This window comes from Euprymna scolopes, chromosome 37 (assembly GCF_053919585.1).
Source record: "Euprymna scolopes isolate OS-2025 chromosome 37, ASM5391958v1, whole genome shotgun sequence".
Classification (NCBI taxonomy): domain Eukaryota; kingdom Metazoa; phylum Mollusca; class Cephalopoda; order Sepiida; family Sepiolidae; genus Euprymna; species Euprymna scolopes.
In genome coordinates this window covers 34,978,358-34,992,078 of record NC_136518.1, presented here as the reverse complement: position 1 = coordinate 34,992,078, position 13,721 = coordinate 34,978,358, and the positions used below count along the sequence as shown (strand labels likewise).

The window sequence follows — 13,721 nt, the reverse complement described above, 5'->3', positions numbered from 1 at the left end:
TCATTATCCATGAAATTCTTTATTTAACCAATCAATTCTGGTGTTCTGACTTCCTTACTCCCCCTCCCACACCTCATCATCCCTCAGACTCCCTGCCTTCCTTGAATCTTTTATGCCACTCAAAAACTGATGCTTGATTCATACAAGATGGCCCAAAAGCAGCGTGAAGCATTCTATACATTTCTGTGGCATTTTTTCCAAATTTAAAACAGAATTTTATTTTATATCGTTCTTAAGTGTCCTCACATCCAGATTGCATTTTTAAAATTCGCCAGCTGTGGCAATCAGGCTTTAGTAGGGTGTATTCCAATTTCTGCTGTAGCTGTTCATTTGAATATGAACTCATAAAAATTGGTCAGTCATCTCAAATAATGTATTGCCATAACATACTGAATTTTCAAGCGTCTACAAAGGCAGAGAAATTGAATTGCTTTTTCTTTTGTTCCTTGTTCTTCAAGCAACTCTGTTTGATACTCTGTAATACAAGTAACAAGAAAGTTATATTAAGATCAAACCATGGATACAACCAGAAATATAACACTTTTTAGCATGTGAGTGTTGAAGGCTATCCAATCAATCTAAAAAAAGTTATGAAATTCTGCATCATTGCTCGTTTTCCTTTCGACTTGTATCATTTTTTTTTTTTTTTTTTTTTGTATTTAGTATTCTTTAGGTTTCATCAACCTTCCTATTTTATATAAATAAATATTGAAACTGTTGTTTTATTAGATTTTTTATTGATTAGATTTACTTGTCTTAAGGTATATCATTCCTGTTTTTAATGCAGAAAGATTGGACAGGAGTCATTTTATTTTCATTTTTATGTTGCTTTTTTAATAGGATTTTAAAAGTTAAATTTAATTGTTTGGTCATTACATTAATAATTCAAGCAAATTGTTATAAAAATATGACTAATTTTAAGAAAGTGAGGTTTTAATCCATAAAAAATAAATAAAGTAAATAACATTGGCAAAAATTCTAATTTACTAAGGATTTTAAAGCCAAAAGTGAATTTTTATGTGGCAGCTTATATTTTTCCAAATTCATTTCAAATTTCAAAGAATCACAAAATAATTTTTTTCAATTATTAACAACTGACTGATTTGTTTCCATCTAAACTAAAATGCATTCTGATGAATTTGATTCCTATTATTTTTTATAGGACTTTTTAAAATTGTTTTTAGGCTATACTTTTTATTACAATGTGTGATTAATAATAGATAGATAAAATTCAATGTGTAATTGTAAGTTATGTTAACATGAAAAATGCATGCATGAAGTTATTTTATTATTCATAAACGTAAATGTTTTATTTTCTGATTGCTTGTGAGTAAATTTGAAATTATTTGTTTATTTAGTGAAAATCAGAGTCAAATGACTGAGACAGATAGTGTCAGCTGTTCTGGGACTGGGACCAAGTCTTCCTTGTCATCCTGTACACCTCCATCTCAGCAGCTGCCAAAATTTTCTATTTCAACTGCAATTGATTCAGATATCCCACCATCAAAAGGTAAGTTTATTATTTATCAACCATTAGACATTCAAATGAAATGAAAAAGAACAAGTGAAGCCTGCATGGTCCCCCGTGAGTGCACAGTAAATGAGGCATTAAAAAAAAAGGACTAAGTTCAGTATTTACCCCCCCCCTTAGCCCCTAAATTCCCCAGGGGATGTTAAATCCTGGTGAAAATGAACAAACGGTGCAGTTTTAGGTCTTAAGATATGTAAATTTGAATTCTACAAACAATCCAAAAAAAAAAAAAAAACAACTAAGTCCATCATTTGGTCCCAAAAGTCCCCAAGGCCTTAACATATTTAAATTTGAGTTCAATAGCATGCAAAATTGCTAAATAGACATACACGGAAAATTTTGGACAAATATGGTAAAATAGTCCTAAAAATGGACTTAAAAGAGCCCCTGGGGCACACCTAAGAGTTATTACGAAGTATAGACAAACAAAATTGTATAGAAATTAGTTAGTTACAACTTTTCTGAAAGTTTTATAAAAATTCAAGGCATCAATTTTTTTAATGAGTACAAAAGTGTAAATTTTAGCCATTTTAATCCAAAAGGCACCCTTAGTGGGGCAAGCAGAGTTTTCCCAGAAAATCTGTTGTTACATTTTTATTCATATCATGTTTAATGTTTGTGCAATTTTCAAAAAATTCCAAGGGGTAGTTATTGAGAAAAGTACAGACAGACAAGGGTAAATTTATAGGTCCACTCTCCTTTTGTCGGGGGACCCAAAAATGTGACAATTACAACAAAAATATCACTAGAGTATAAATAAAGCAATATATATTTTTTTTAATTGTCATTACTTAGGTTTTGAGCAAAACACTAAACAGTTTTGTGTTCTTTTAGGCGATATGTTTTTTGGGTTTTTTTTTTTTTTTTTTTTTCACCCCCCCCCCCCCCCAACAACACCTATTTGGAAATGGTCTTTCCCAACTCTTTATATATATATATATATATATATATATATATATATATATATATATATTTTGCTTATTTTATTTTTCTGTGTCAATTCTATCATCAACTCGAACCTTCTATCTCCGACTGTCTTTGGTATGCCATAAAACTGCACCTGATAACAAATTATTCAATAAGTTTTGAACCTATTTAAAAAAAAAAAAAAATTAAGCAAAATTTAACTTTATTCATCAACATAGTCTCCTTATTATAGTACTAGCAAAGATACCCGTGCTTCGCACGGAGCTTTGTTGCGCACTCGGGTACCAAAATCTGTGGGCACCTTTCCAGTAAGTTGATGTTGTAAGAGCAACGATTGCATAAGGTGATTAACATTTTAACTACCTCTTGTAGTGACTGAAATTCAATCAGGAACTTCACAAAACATTTTCATCAAAAAGGAAGCTTACTTGATGTTACATAGTAAATTTTTCATTGAAGTCATTTTCAACTCTTGCTTAAATTTTATCTTGCACATTCAATACTAAAAACTTACCACAATCAGATCATGTCAGTTTTTCCTCATATCCATTTCTCGAACTTTTCACTGAAGAGCCTCAGGGTAAACTACATTTCTGCTGCTTTGATTTGGAGCCAGAATGTAGAGTTTTTCTGAACTTCCTGTCCGGCTGATGGAGACGTAGAACATACCGTGACTGAAGCAGTCTGATGTCAAGTCTACGCCAATGGTGTTAAATGTCTGACCTTGACTTTTGTTTATGCTCATTGCAAAACACACCTTCACAGGAAATTGGAGTCTCCGGAATTTAAATGGAAGTTCTGAGTCCGATGGAACTAAGGGGATCCTTGGCAGTAGAACGGTTTCGCCTTTGTAGGGACCACAGGAAATGGTGGCCTCAAGTACATTGGTGTGCAATCTGGTGATAACACATCTGGTTCCGTTTGTTGTTTTTGGCGGTTCCAAGGATCGAAGAATCATGATTGGCGATCCAATTTTGAGATTTAAAATGTGTGGAGGCATTCCAGATATCTCCAAAGAGTTTAAAAACTCCACAGGGTAGTGAACAGCTTCATATTCATTAGTAGCCGAATCAACTGACTTGTATTGCTTTGTGTCTCCTGGAAATTCATCCATTATTGAATTGTTCAAATGATTCACATTGCTGTTTAATGGCGAAATAATAGCCCTCTCAGCAAGCCAATCCGGTGATTTTCCATTGTTTTGCAGGTCTGGGTACACTTTGTCTTTCAGTTGCTTCTGATTACCGACACATTTACCAAGCGCAGTTGGAATCTTAATTGTGTCAGGTGAAGAAGTGATAGGAAACTGACCATTACCGATTTGGAGAAGCAATTTTGAGAAGTCTGCTGCAGCTGTGTTATCAGAGATATAGGCTCTCATATTAGTAGTCAGTCTCTTCACTATAACGTGCCTCCAGAGATAGGATTGTTTCAAACTTGCATTGACAATGTTAGCCCTTGTGCTATTTTTAACCACTGGGAGGATTTGACGGAAATCACCGCAAAATAAGGTTGGAATGCCACCCATGGGATTCTTGTTTCCTGTGATGTCTTGCAGTGTTCGGTCAATTGCTTCATAAGCACTCTTGTGCGTCATTGGGGCTTCGTCTACAATGATTGCAGAGGTGTCTCTAATTACATTTGCCAAGGCTGAGTTACCAGTAATTTTGCAAACTGGCTGATCCATTCGATGAGTATCCAAGGGTACTTTAAAAGTGCTGTGAAGAGTGCGGCCACCTTGTAGTAGAGTAGCAGCAATGCCACTGAATGCTGTTGCAAGCACAATCTTTCTCATGGATCTAATCTTTGCAAGGATCAAATTGATTACAAAAGTCTTGCCCGTACCACCTGGAGCATCAAGAAACATCATGTTTTTGTTCATTTCACCTTGTGCTTCCAACATTGCCATGAATGAATTGTAAACTTCTCTTTGAGAATCGGTCAGTTTTTCTTGCATATTTTCTGCTTGTAGGGAAAGTTCTTCAAGATTATAAGTAACTTCACGTTGATACTCTCTCGCGAGTCTTTCATCTCTCCCTTGCGTTGGTGCAGGTAATCCATAGCTTGCCAATGGTTGACCGCACATAAGGAGAACTTTTTCTTCAATTAGACAAAGATTTTTATTGTAGATGTCCTCATTAAAATCTGCTTCTGGATTGTTAACTTCTTGCCTGTATCTGTGAAGAATGTCTTCAGATATTACATCACGAAAAGCCATCCAGATCTCAAGAGGATTTCTTGGCTCACAGGCTGTTAAAATTATCACAAATAGGCTTCGCAAATTTGAAGGTGATTGAGTGGCACTTGCCTCTCCTACTGCTTGATGCAAGTGATGGTCATTTTCTAGAAGGCCTCGAGCAAGGCACGCTGCTCTGTATGTTTCAAACACCTGACCATTGTATGCTCGCAAATTTTGAAATGAAGTTGGACCAGCAACCTCATTGAGCAACAGGCGTAAGAAATAACACTCCCCTGCTTTTGGACTAATCGTGTAGATTCTCCCAATGCATGGTGCCTTCCATACATCATCATTTTCAGTACCTCCAACTTGTACCCCACGCATTCTTCTCATCCATTTCTTTGTCGATTTGTTCCAAGTGTAAAACTCAGGGACTTCTGCGTATTTGAGACCCCTTGCAAAGTCATCCTCATGGCAGAGTTGAAAAAATGCTGTCAAAGTTGTGGCAGGCGGTGGACCTTGGGCTCGTTCCAGAGCAGTATCAGCTGAGAACATGACACGCTGCCCATTTTCAAGATGAACAGAAAGTTGTACAATTGGGGGGAAATGTTCATAGATGGGATGTTCCAATATCCTCCAGGCCGCCTCTGAACTGCCGACATACCTTGCATTCTGGAACTGCTGGATCTCATCCACAATGTGACTTTGTACTTGGCCTTGTTGGTTAGCTGCTCCATCAGTTCTTTGTAGTTCAAACACTGCTTGATCACATCCTTTATTCACGTATTTGAGGACATATTTGATGCTTTGGATCGAGCTGCAAATTTCTACGTTAATGTGAGCGTTGAACTGTTGAAGGAGGACCTTGTTGTACGGAACAATCCACTGGTTTGTTATTTCTTGATTAACATACCGACCATTTCTCTTCATCCTTATTGTACCAGTTTGGCCTCCATCTTCTGGTTTTCTTCGCCTGTACTTGGGGTAAGAGTCTTGGCCTTGCTCGGTACACTGAAGAAATTCTTTTGGGTATTTTTTGGAACATTTGTTGTCAATCATACATGGACAATTTGGATTAAATGGTCCACAAGGTCCATGCACCATATGTGCCATCACTTTAGCATGAAGATCAGGATCTTCCTCTTTGTCAGGGATCTCTGCAGATATGCAGAGATCCATTTTTTCTGGTAGAAGTTTGTCCTCTGGGGCCTGCCAGGTGAGGATGTGTGCATGCGGCAGTCCTCTTTTTTGATATTCAATACTGTACAGGAAAGCCCTCAGCCTGCCAAATCCTCCCTTTTTAATAAATTCAAGTAACTTTTTTAGCTTCTGCCTGAAAACCCTGGCAACAATATCTGGACGATCCTGAGGGTCTTGCCCTTGAAGACAATTTTCTGTAATTTCTGTCCACTTTGGATTTGTTGTGAACGTGATGAAGAGGTCGGCTCGGCCCATTCGCTGAACATATGCCATGGCATCACTTTGACGCTCAAACATGTATCGAGGGCCTCCTGTATAAGTTGCCGGAAGTACAACTCGTTGACCAAACTGTTCTGGATTCCCATCCTCCCTAAGAATTGAATCTCTCAAGTTGCTATAATTGTCAGCTCTCAGGGTCTGTTGCTCACGCCTCAGGAACTGTAAACGTTCTGTTTCAATCTTGCAGTACACATCCACCAGCCATTGTTGAAATAGCCTTCGGTACCAGAGAAAATAGTTTCGAGGCCGAGTCATTAAATGGTACGAATAAAATTGCTGTTGGGTAACTTTTCGCCCATTGGATGCCTTCATGTAGATGTTGTAAGATGGAGAACCATAGGGGTACATTAACGGGTACATTAAAGTATCGTAGAGGGGATGTAGTTCGGAGATCCATTTTAATGTATCATTTCTAAAACGCAAGACAATATCCCAGTTAGCTGTTGGTTCATTCTCCATTAATATTCCAATCTCATACGTTGTTGTTGGAGCATTGAATCGCCGTGGATGCTCTTCTTGCGGCCTTCGGTCTTCCCTTATGACAACTTTATGTTCTACCAAGTGTTCTTCTTCAATCCTCTCCTTTGTTGTTTTCAGCTGACAAATAAAGCTGTTGTTCTCATGTAAAAATTCAGTCAGACTTTGGAGAATGTCTCTATTGAGTCTACTGTCACGTCCCCGATTATGTAGTTCCTTTTCCAGACTATCCAAGAAGTAGACTTGAATAAACTTTGCTGTTTCATCTTCAGGTGGTAAAAGACTCCCAATCTGGTGGCAAACCTGACCTCGAATTCTAAAAGAAGGATTCCACCCATGTACTGCCGCAATTTTGTGACCAAATGATGTCATTGCAAAACAATTGTTATAACAGCGTAGATTTTGCAGAAAATCTTTAGAGATGGGACCATTGCCGGAGAGCAAATCTTGAAGCAACTGAGGCAGTGGTGGAAAGCTATCAAGCACAACTTTGCCAGAAGAACAACAACAACCAGGGGTTTCTCCTTTAAATTTTACAGCTGAGCAATGTTGACATACTTTGTCCATTTTTCCTATATCAGCTGTAGTGAGAGAGTCATTTTTGTTGTAGAGCAATCCTTTTCTATTGCAGTGTTCTATTTCATGGTGTCTCAAAGCAGTCATTCGTTGTCTAGCTGCCTCGTTTTCTGTCAATTGCTGGGGCAAAGTCATACTCTCTCTCCATGCAGCCTCTCGTTGTTGCCCTTGGTATAGGCGAAAGCTTCGTTGGGTTTCCGATTCATTCTGATGTCGTTGAGCCACTCTCAACTGACCTTGTGTACGTCTACTTACCTCATATAATTCATTCGATCGTAATATTGCTTCTCTTTCCAGTGCATATCTTTGCCTTTCTTGAATTTCATCTTGTGATGAATTTAACCGCCTTACAGCATGTCTAGTTCTGTCAGCTTCACGTTGGGTTTCTCTTTCCAAATCTGACAGTCTTGCTCTCCTTTCTCTTTGACGTATCCTGTTAAGTTCTAGACGTCTTTCTCTATCTGAATTTTTTTTATTGGAGCGAATTGCAGCAACTCTTAGTCTATTAGCTTCCAATCTTTCCATTCTTTCTTCCTCACTTTCGTTTCTACTTCGTTTGGGTGGCATAATTTCGGTTTTAAACGGAATTGTTTAACGATATTAATGATTGTAAATTAATTAAGCGTAAAGGAAATGTATACTAACTGAAATGGACGAACTATAAATAATATTTCTGAATAGTACAATTATAAACAATTATATTGTACCTATTTACTATGCCTCCCCACGGGACAGAGTTAGACACCAGGGTCGTTTTTTAACGTGGAGAAAAGGTACAAAAATAAAAATTGTCTCAGTCGTGAAGGATTTCTCCTCCACCGAAAGAGAACATGAAAATGAAGTGCAGCATCTGAAGAACAGATGGTATTTATTTGCTCCCCCACCGAGCAAATTAGGCACAAGGCCAATTTTTAATGTGAGGAGTGAAGGGAGGGGGAAGGGAAAATGGGGACCAGCTCCCGAGAGGTGGGAAATGGGAGCTGGTTAAAGGTCAGGCATGTGGGGTTGCCCCCACATCTGGTCTTTGCTAGTCATAGCTAGTCATAGCTTTCAGTATCTGGCGGAACAGATACTACACTTTGATCTTGACCAAAAGGAATGAATAAAAGCGACCTACGTGTGACTCATTACTTCCGGGTGTAAACGTCACAGTCTAAAAGTAATAATTAAAAAAAAAAAGTAAATGTAAAATAAATGTAATACCAACTTAGGTTAACTAAGTAAACAGTACAATTAAAACAGTTCTATTAAAACAAATAATTACTAAGATCTAGGTAATTGTTAGTCTCATTGTTATGGTTTTAAAGAAAAAAATGTGTAAAAAAAGTTCTGCTTTTGTGAGTACGTGTATTTCTTTTAAATTACATAACCTTTTTATTTTATTATTTATATCTCTTTTAAATTTATATATTTTGTTAGTAAACTGGAAGAAATTCAGTTGAATAAAACCTTGTTCGTGTTCTTTACGTTAAACTCATATTTTTATAAAAGGTTCATCCGGTTTAAAGAAAGCACTAAGTTTAAATAAGACTGGAAATAACTAATTCAATATATAAATAGAAAAATTAAATAAATATAAGCTTTAAGTCTTAAGATAGTAATAATCAAAATGTAATAAATTATTTGTAGTTCAAATCTATGATAAACAGGCTTTCGAAATAGGCTCGACCAGAAAGATTAAATTGGAACGAAATTATAATCTCCGTGCCATTTTCAAAACAACCCCACAAAAGTAACGATATCCTGCAGTTGGTTAAATGACGATGGTTGTAAGAGAAAATGCGCTTATCTGTTTATTTTGACCTGTTTTATTTAATTAAAAAAAAATTGGCTATAACTGGAAGAGAGCGTTATGTTTTGGGGGTTGTTTAAAAAATAGAATGGAAATAAAGTTAGTTCCGTTTTAATTGTGTTTAATTGCGGCAAGCGCTAACAAAATCGAAAAATCACTGTTTACATTCGAAATGTTAACTTTTATAGGTTTACAGGTTTGCTGACAAGGCTGGGGGTGTTTAATACAATTATTTTACTGAATTGATTTTTTTCATTTAAAAATAAAATTATTTCTTTTTTAATAAAGTTTTATTTTAAAATATTTGTTTTTGTTTATTTATATAAAATTACGATAGTTGAATTGTATTCTTTCAATTATATTGGCAAGTAAAATATAAAAGATTAAAACGGAACGAAATTGAAATTTCCATTACATTTTCAATACAATCCCAAAACATAAAGCTTTGCTCGCCAATGAATTGTTTTGATAATATACGTAAAGTGAAATAAATCGAATATAAAATTAAATGAAAATATATTAAATAATTAAATGTTAAATAGATTTTGTAAATAGTACAGTTGAAATGATTAGAATATTTCCAATATGTAATAAGGTGGAGGTAATTAGTTAAAGAGATTTAATATAATGTGATATGCAAATGAGCATAAGTCATTCGATATGGGGGTGGTTTGTAGACTAGTATATAAAGAAATTAGGCATAGATTCTTATGTCTCCTATAACAGAAACATCCTAAAATGGGTTCTAATGTTTCTCTACGAGGAGAGATCTACCCTCTTACCTCCTTTATATTTCGTTGATGATGGAGAGCTGTACACACAGACAGAAACACACGAACCCTATTACTTTATAAAAATATAGATGATGCACTAACTCCACCAATTCTATGCCTTTTTTTCCATTGAATAATTTCTCTTTGCCCTCAAAATATTCCTCAATTTCTGGTATAACTTCTTTACCAGAACCAAATTTATTTAGAGTAGTTTTTTTTTTTAGTTTGTAAATCGCCAGCAATCATTGGGGCCAGATCTGGGGAATAAGATGGTTGTGGAAGCAATTTGAAGTGCAATACACATAGTTTTGCCATTGTTGCAATTGATTTGTAATATGGTGCATTGTCTTAGTAAAAGAACACTTCTACATTTATGGCTATTTTGAAGCGGTTTCTTCTTTTAAGCGCACTAATAATGCTGCATAAAATATTAACTATTGATGGTTCTTGTGTCAAGGTAATCAACAAAATTGCCTGCTGATCATTTTCGACTGTTTTACCTGTTGCTGTCCATTCTGCTGACTGACGACTTTAAGTGATGCATCTATGTTTCATCAATTGTCACATATTGAAGCAAAAATTCCTTTTTATTGCATTGAAACAGTGATAAACAATGTTTTTAATTGTAAACGTGTTTATTTTTGACTTTGAGCAAACTCATCACCCATTTTGAATGCAGCTTTCTCATTGATGAATATTTATTAAAAATGATGAATATTTACTAAAAATGATGAATATTTATTAAAATTAATAAATATTTATTAAAATTGATGAATATTTATTAAAAATAATGAATATTGATTTAAGTTGATGAATATTTATTGTTATTATTATATGAATATTTATCTCTTGTGGTGCTGACGACTAATGAGTGAACACTCTTCCACATACAACATCACACTCCCAACACAGCTGCTACCCTTCCTTTGGTAATGAGAGGGATATCTTGCGGGGTTAGGAAGAGCAACAATTTGTTGAATTCCATGCTGATTTTACTCGATTGCTAATGCTAAACTCATAAGCATCTTTAGCATTTCTCCAGACAAGACATGAAGCCACTTGATGTAAGGAGCTAAAAGAAGGGAAAAGATACTACTTTACAGTCAAAAAGTTGCCAATGATAAACATTAGATGGATAGATTCCAACCCAGAAAACAGCAATTCTTCTCCCTTTGTCAGAAATATCACTCATGGAATGTGAGGATTAAAGAACAAAATAAGAAAAGTAAGAGTTATGAGGCTGCTGAAAGTAAAGCCAAGATTCACTTTCTATTCTTTTTAAAGAAAACAAAAGAAGTCCATTTTGATGATATTGCCATCCAACTGTAGGGTGTGTCTATCCAAAACACATTCTACACTTCTACATATATAAATATATGCTGATTACTAGGGCTATGATAATTTTGACTCTCGAGTATATATCAGTTAATATCTTATGTGTTTTTAGATGGAGTGATGTGATTCTCAATTGATTAACTGTGTTGGATATATACTCGAGAGTCAAAACAAAAGAATATCCTCTTGTCATAGATTACAAATATAATCATGTCAGAAGATATTAATTAGTTGAAGAACAACAAAAATAAAAATAAACGTGTTCAGTAACAGAAAGAAAACTAACAATACTGTGTAATTCACGTGAGTGTTTTAGATTTTATTGATTTGCAACATTTTTGATATTTAAAAAATGTTTTTTAATTTTGTAGAACTGTCTCCGGTTGATGAAAATGAAAACAAAGAAAGTAGCACGTGCGCTCCTCCAGCAACTGTCGTTACTACTTTGACAAAAGCTTCTACAGTAACATCACCACTGCCTTCTTCGGCAACTCCTACTCCTAAAACCACCGTAGGAGGAGGAGAGGTAACAAGTACATCGTCTGCAGTTGCAGTGGCCACCTCATTTGTACTGCCACCCGCCATGCTACCGTCCTCCATAAATGAGAAATGCAGAAAATTGTCTGGCAGTGAGGATGTTGTCAAGTTGCAGAAGTCTGCCTCTGCTAGTGCTCTAACACTTCTTGTTCACCCATCAGGTGAGTTTTAATTGAAAGAATCACAAATGGTTCAGTTTTAGCTCTCTTTTCTATTTTTCCTCTTATTTTCTGTATTTTTTTTTATCTCATTTCTTTTTTCTTTTTTTTTTTTTTGCATTTTTTTTTTCATTCCCACTTTTCATTTTTTTTTTTCATTTTTTTTTGTTGTTTTTCATTTTTCCTTTCATTTTTTGTTTATTTTTTTCCTTTATCCTTTATTTTTTCTTTGTATTTATATTTTTTTATCTTTTTTCTTTCTTTCCCTTTTTCTTTCTTTTCTCTTTCCTTTTTTGTCTTTCCTTTTTTTTCTCTTTTCTTTTTACTTTTTTGGTTTTTTCTTTTTTGGTTTCCCTGTTTTTCATATTCTATATATCCCAGGTGTATTTTTGTTCATAAACATTGAATAATGCTATGAATATTACGGTTCATATAATCATTAATGACAAAACAAAAAAACTTTGTATTTATTTGATATAAGTTTTTATTTATGCAAACATTTTGGCTAAATATGTGCATACACGTTTCAGCATAATCCTAAAGCTTTGCCACACTAAATATTGCACGGAAAATAAATGTTAACTAAAAAAAAATCATATTTCTAAGAATATACATCATGTGATCAGAATTTGAACACCGAAGAAATTTATGTTCGATCTCAAAGCTTTTTTTTTGTTTTTTGTTTTTTTTTTAATCTTTTTTTATGGGTGTAAAACATTTGTATTACTTCACACCTGATGATTATAAATAAAGACTTTCACATTAATACCCATCTCTAATTCCATTATCTTAGTGACCTCTGCACAAACGTGGATGTTGACATCAAATAAATGGATGTTTTTTTTTTAATTATTGGTTTGTTCCTTATTCTGATTATTCTTGATAGATTAAAAAAAAAATTAAGGAAAAATGATGTGTCCTTCCTCTACTTGAAAATGTAATTTTGTTTAAGTTAACAATTTTTCATGCAATATTTGACTGGATAACCTTTAGCCTGTCTTAGGCTTTAGTTGAAGCATGTATGTACATATAAACCAGAAAATTTTTGTAGAAATATTTTTTTTACTAAATACATGTATAACTAAACGCTTTATGTAAAGCATTCAGTTTATGAAATTTTCTAAGGTAAGATTGTTTTATTCTTCTCTTCTTACTCCTTCCCACTTCCTTCTTTATCTCCTGTTTCATGAACTGTATTGGCTGTCTGTTGCCAATAACTCATTTTGGAAACTGTGGGCACTTTATCCATAACTGGTCTTACTCAGGGTATAAAAACTTTGCATGCATACTAGTATCATTCTCATTTTACCTTTTCACCTTCTGAAAACAATGAAATACGTCAGGCTCTAAATTCTTCAATTGTGTTTCTTTATGCCATTTAACCAGCTATTTTGTGTCTATAACCGTTTATTTAAAATTGTTTACTTTACTTTTGTGATTTCGTTTTTAAAAGAAAATTATCACATTTTTTTTTTTTCAATATTTTCCTTATACAAAAACAAAAGTCAGTCTATTATATATCAATAACATGAAAAATCAACTCAGTCTGATCAGATCCAAGAGAGCAAATGTTGCATATTCATTGGGCTCAATATCTTTTCAGATAAAGCTTTATAAAATGAATGAATATTTAAAATGAACTTTTTACTCAGCATTATACTCGAGTTTTAAGGTTAACCCCTTCTTCAGAATTGCATTTCTATCCAATATGTATGCATTTGAAATGATTCATCTAATAAAAATGACATTTGAATGAAACATGTAGTATGGCTATTAAAAAAGAGGATGCCATGCAACTTCATTTGATTAAGTGATGGATGTAGCCACTATATGTAATGATATTTCCAGTGGCGTTGGGGAAGGAAGCATCCAATCATATTCAAACTGTCTCCCTTTCTCATAATATTTCAAAGTACTGGGACTTGAGTCTTTACGGCATACAATCATGGAGTTGATC

General features: G+C 34.5%; 1 protein-coding gene across 8 annotated transcripts in view; it reads left to right on the top strand.

The window, feature by feature from the left end:
• LOC145261133 (microtubule-associated serine/threonine-protein kinase 3-like) overlaps positions 1 to 13,721 on the top strand; it is a 571,734-nt gene that overhangs the window by 522,569 nt on the left and 35,444 nt on the right. For all 8 annotated transcript variants that reach the window (XM_080119401.1, XM_080119402.1, XM_080119400.1 and 5 more), the window contains 2 exons: positions 1,359 to 1,510; positions 11,441 to 11,767. In XM_080119401.1, coding sequence (XP_079975527.1) covers positions 1,359 to 1,510; positions 11,441 to 11,767 — 479 coding nt within the window. The remainder of the gene's footprint in view (positions 1 to 1,358; positions 1,511 to 11,440; positions 11,768 to 13,721) is intronic.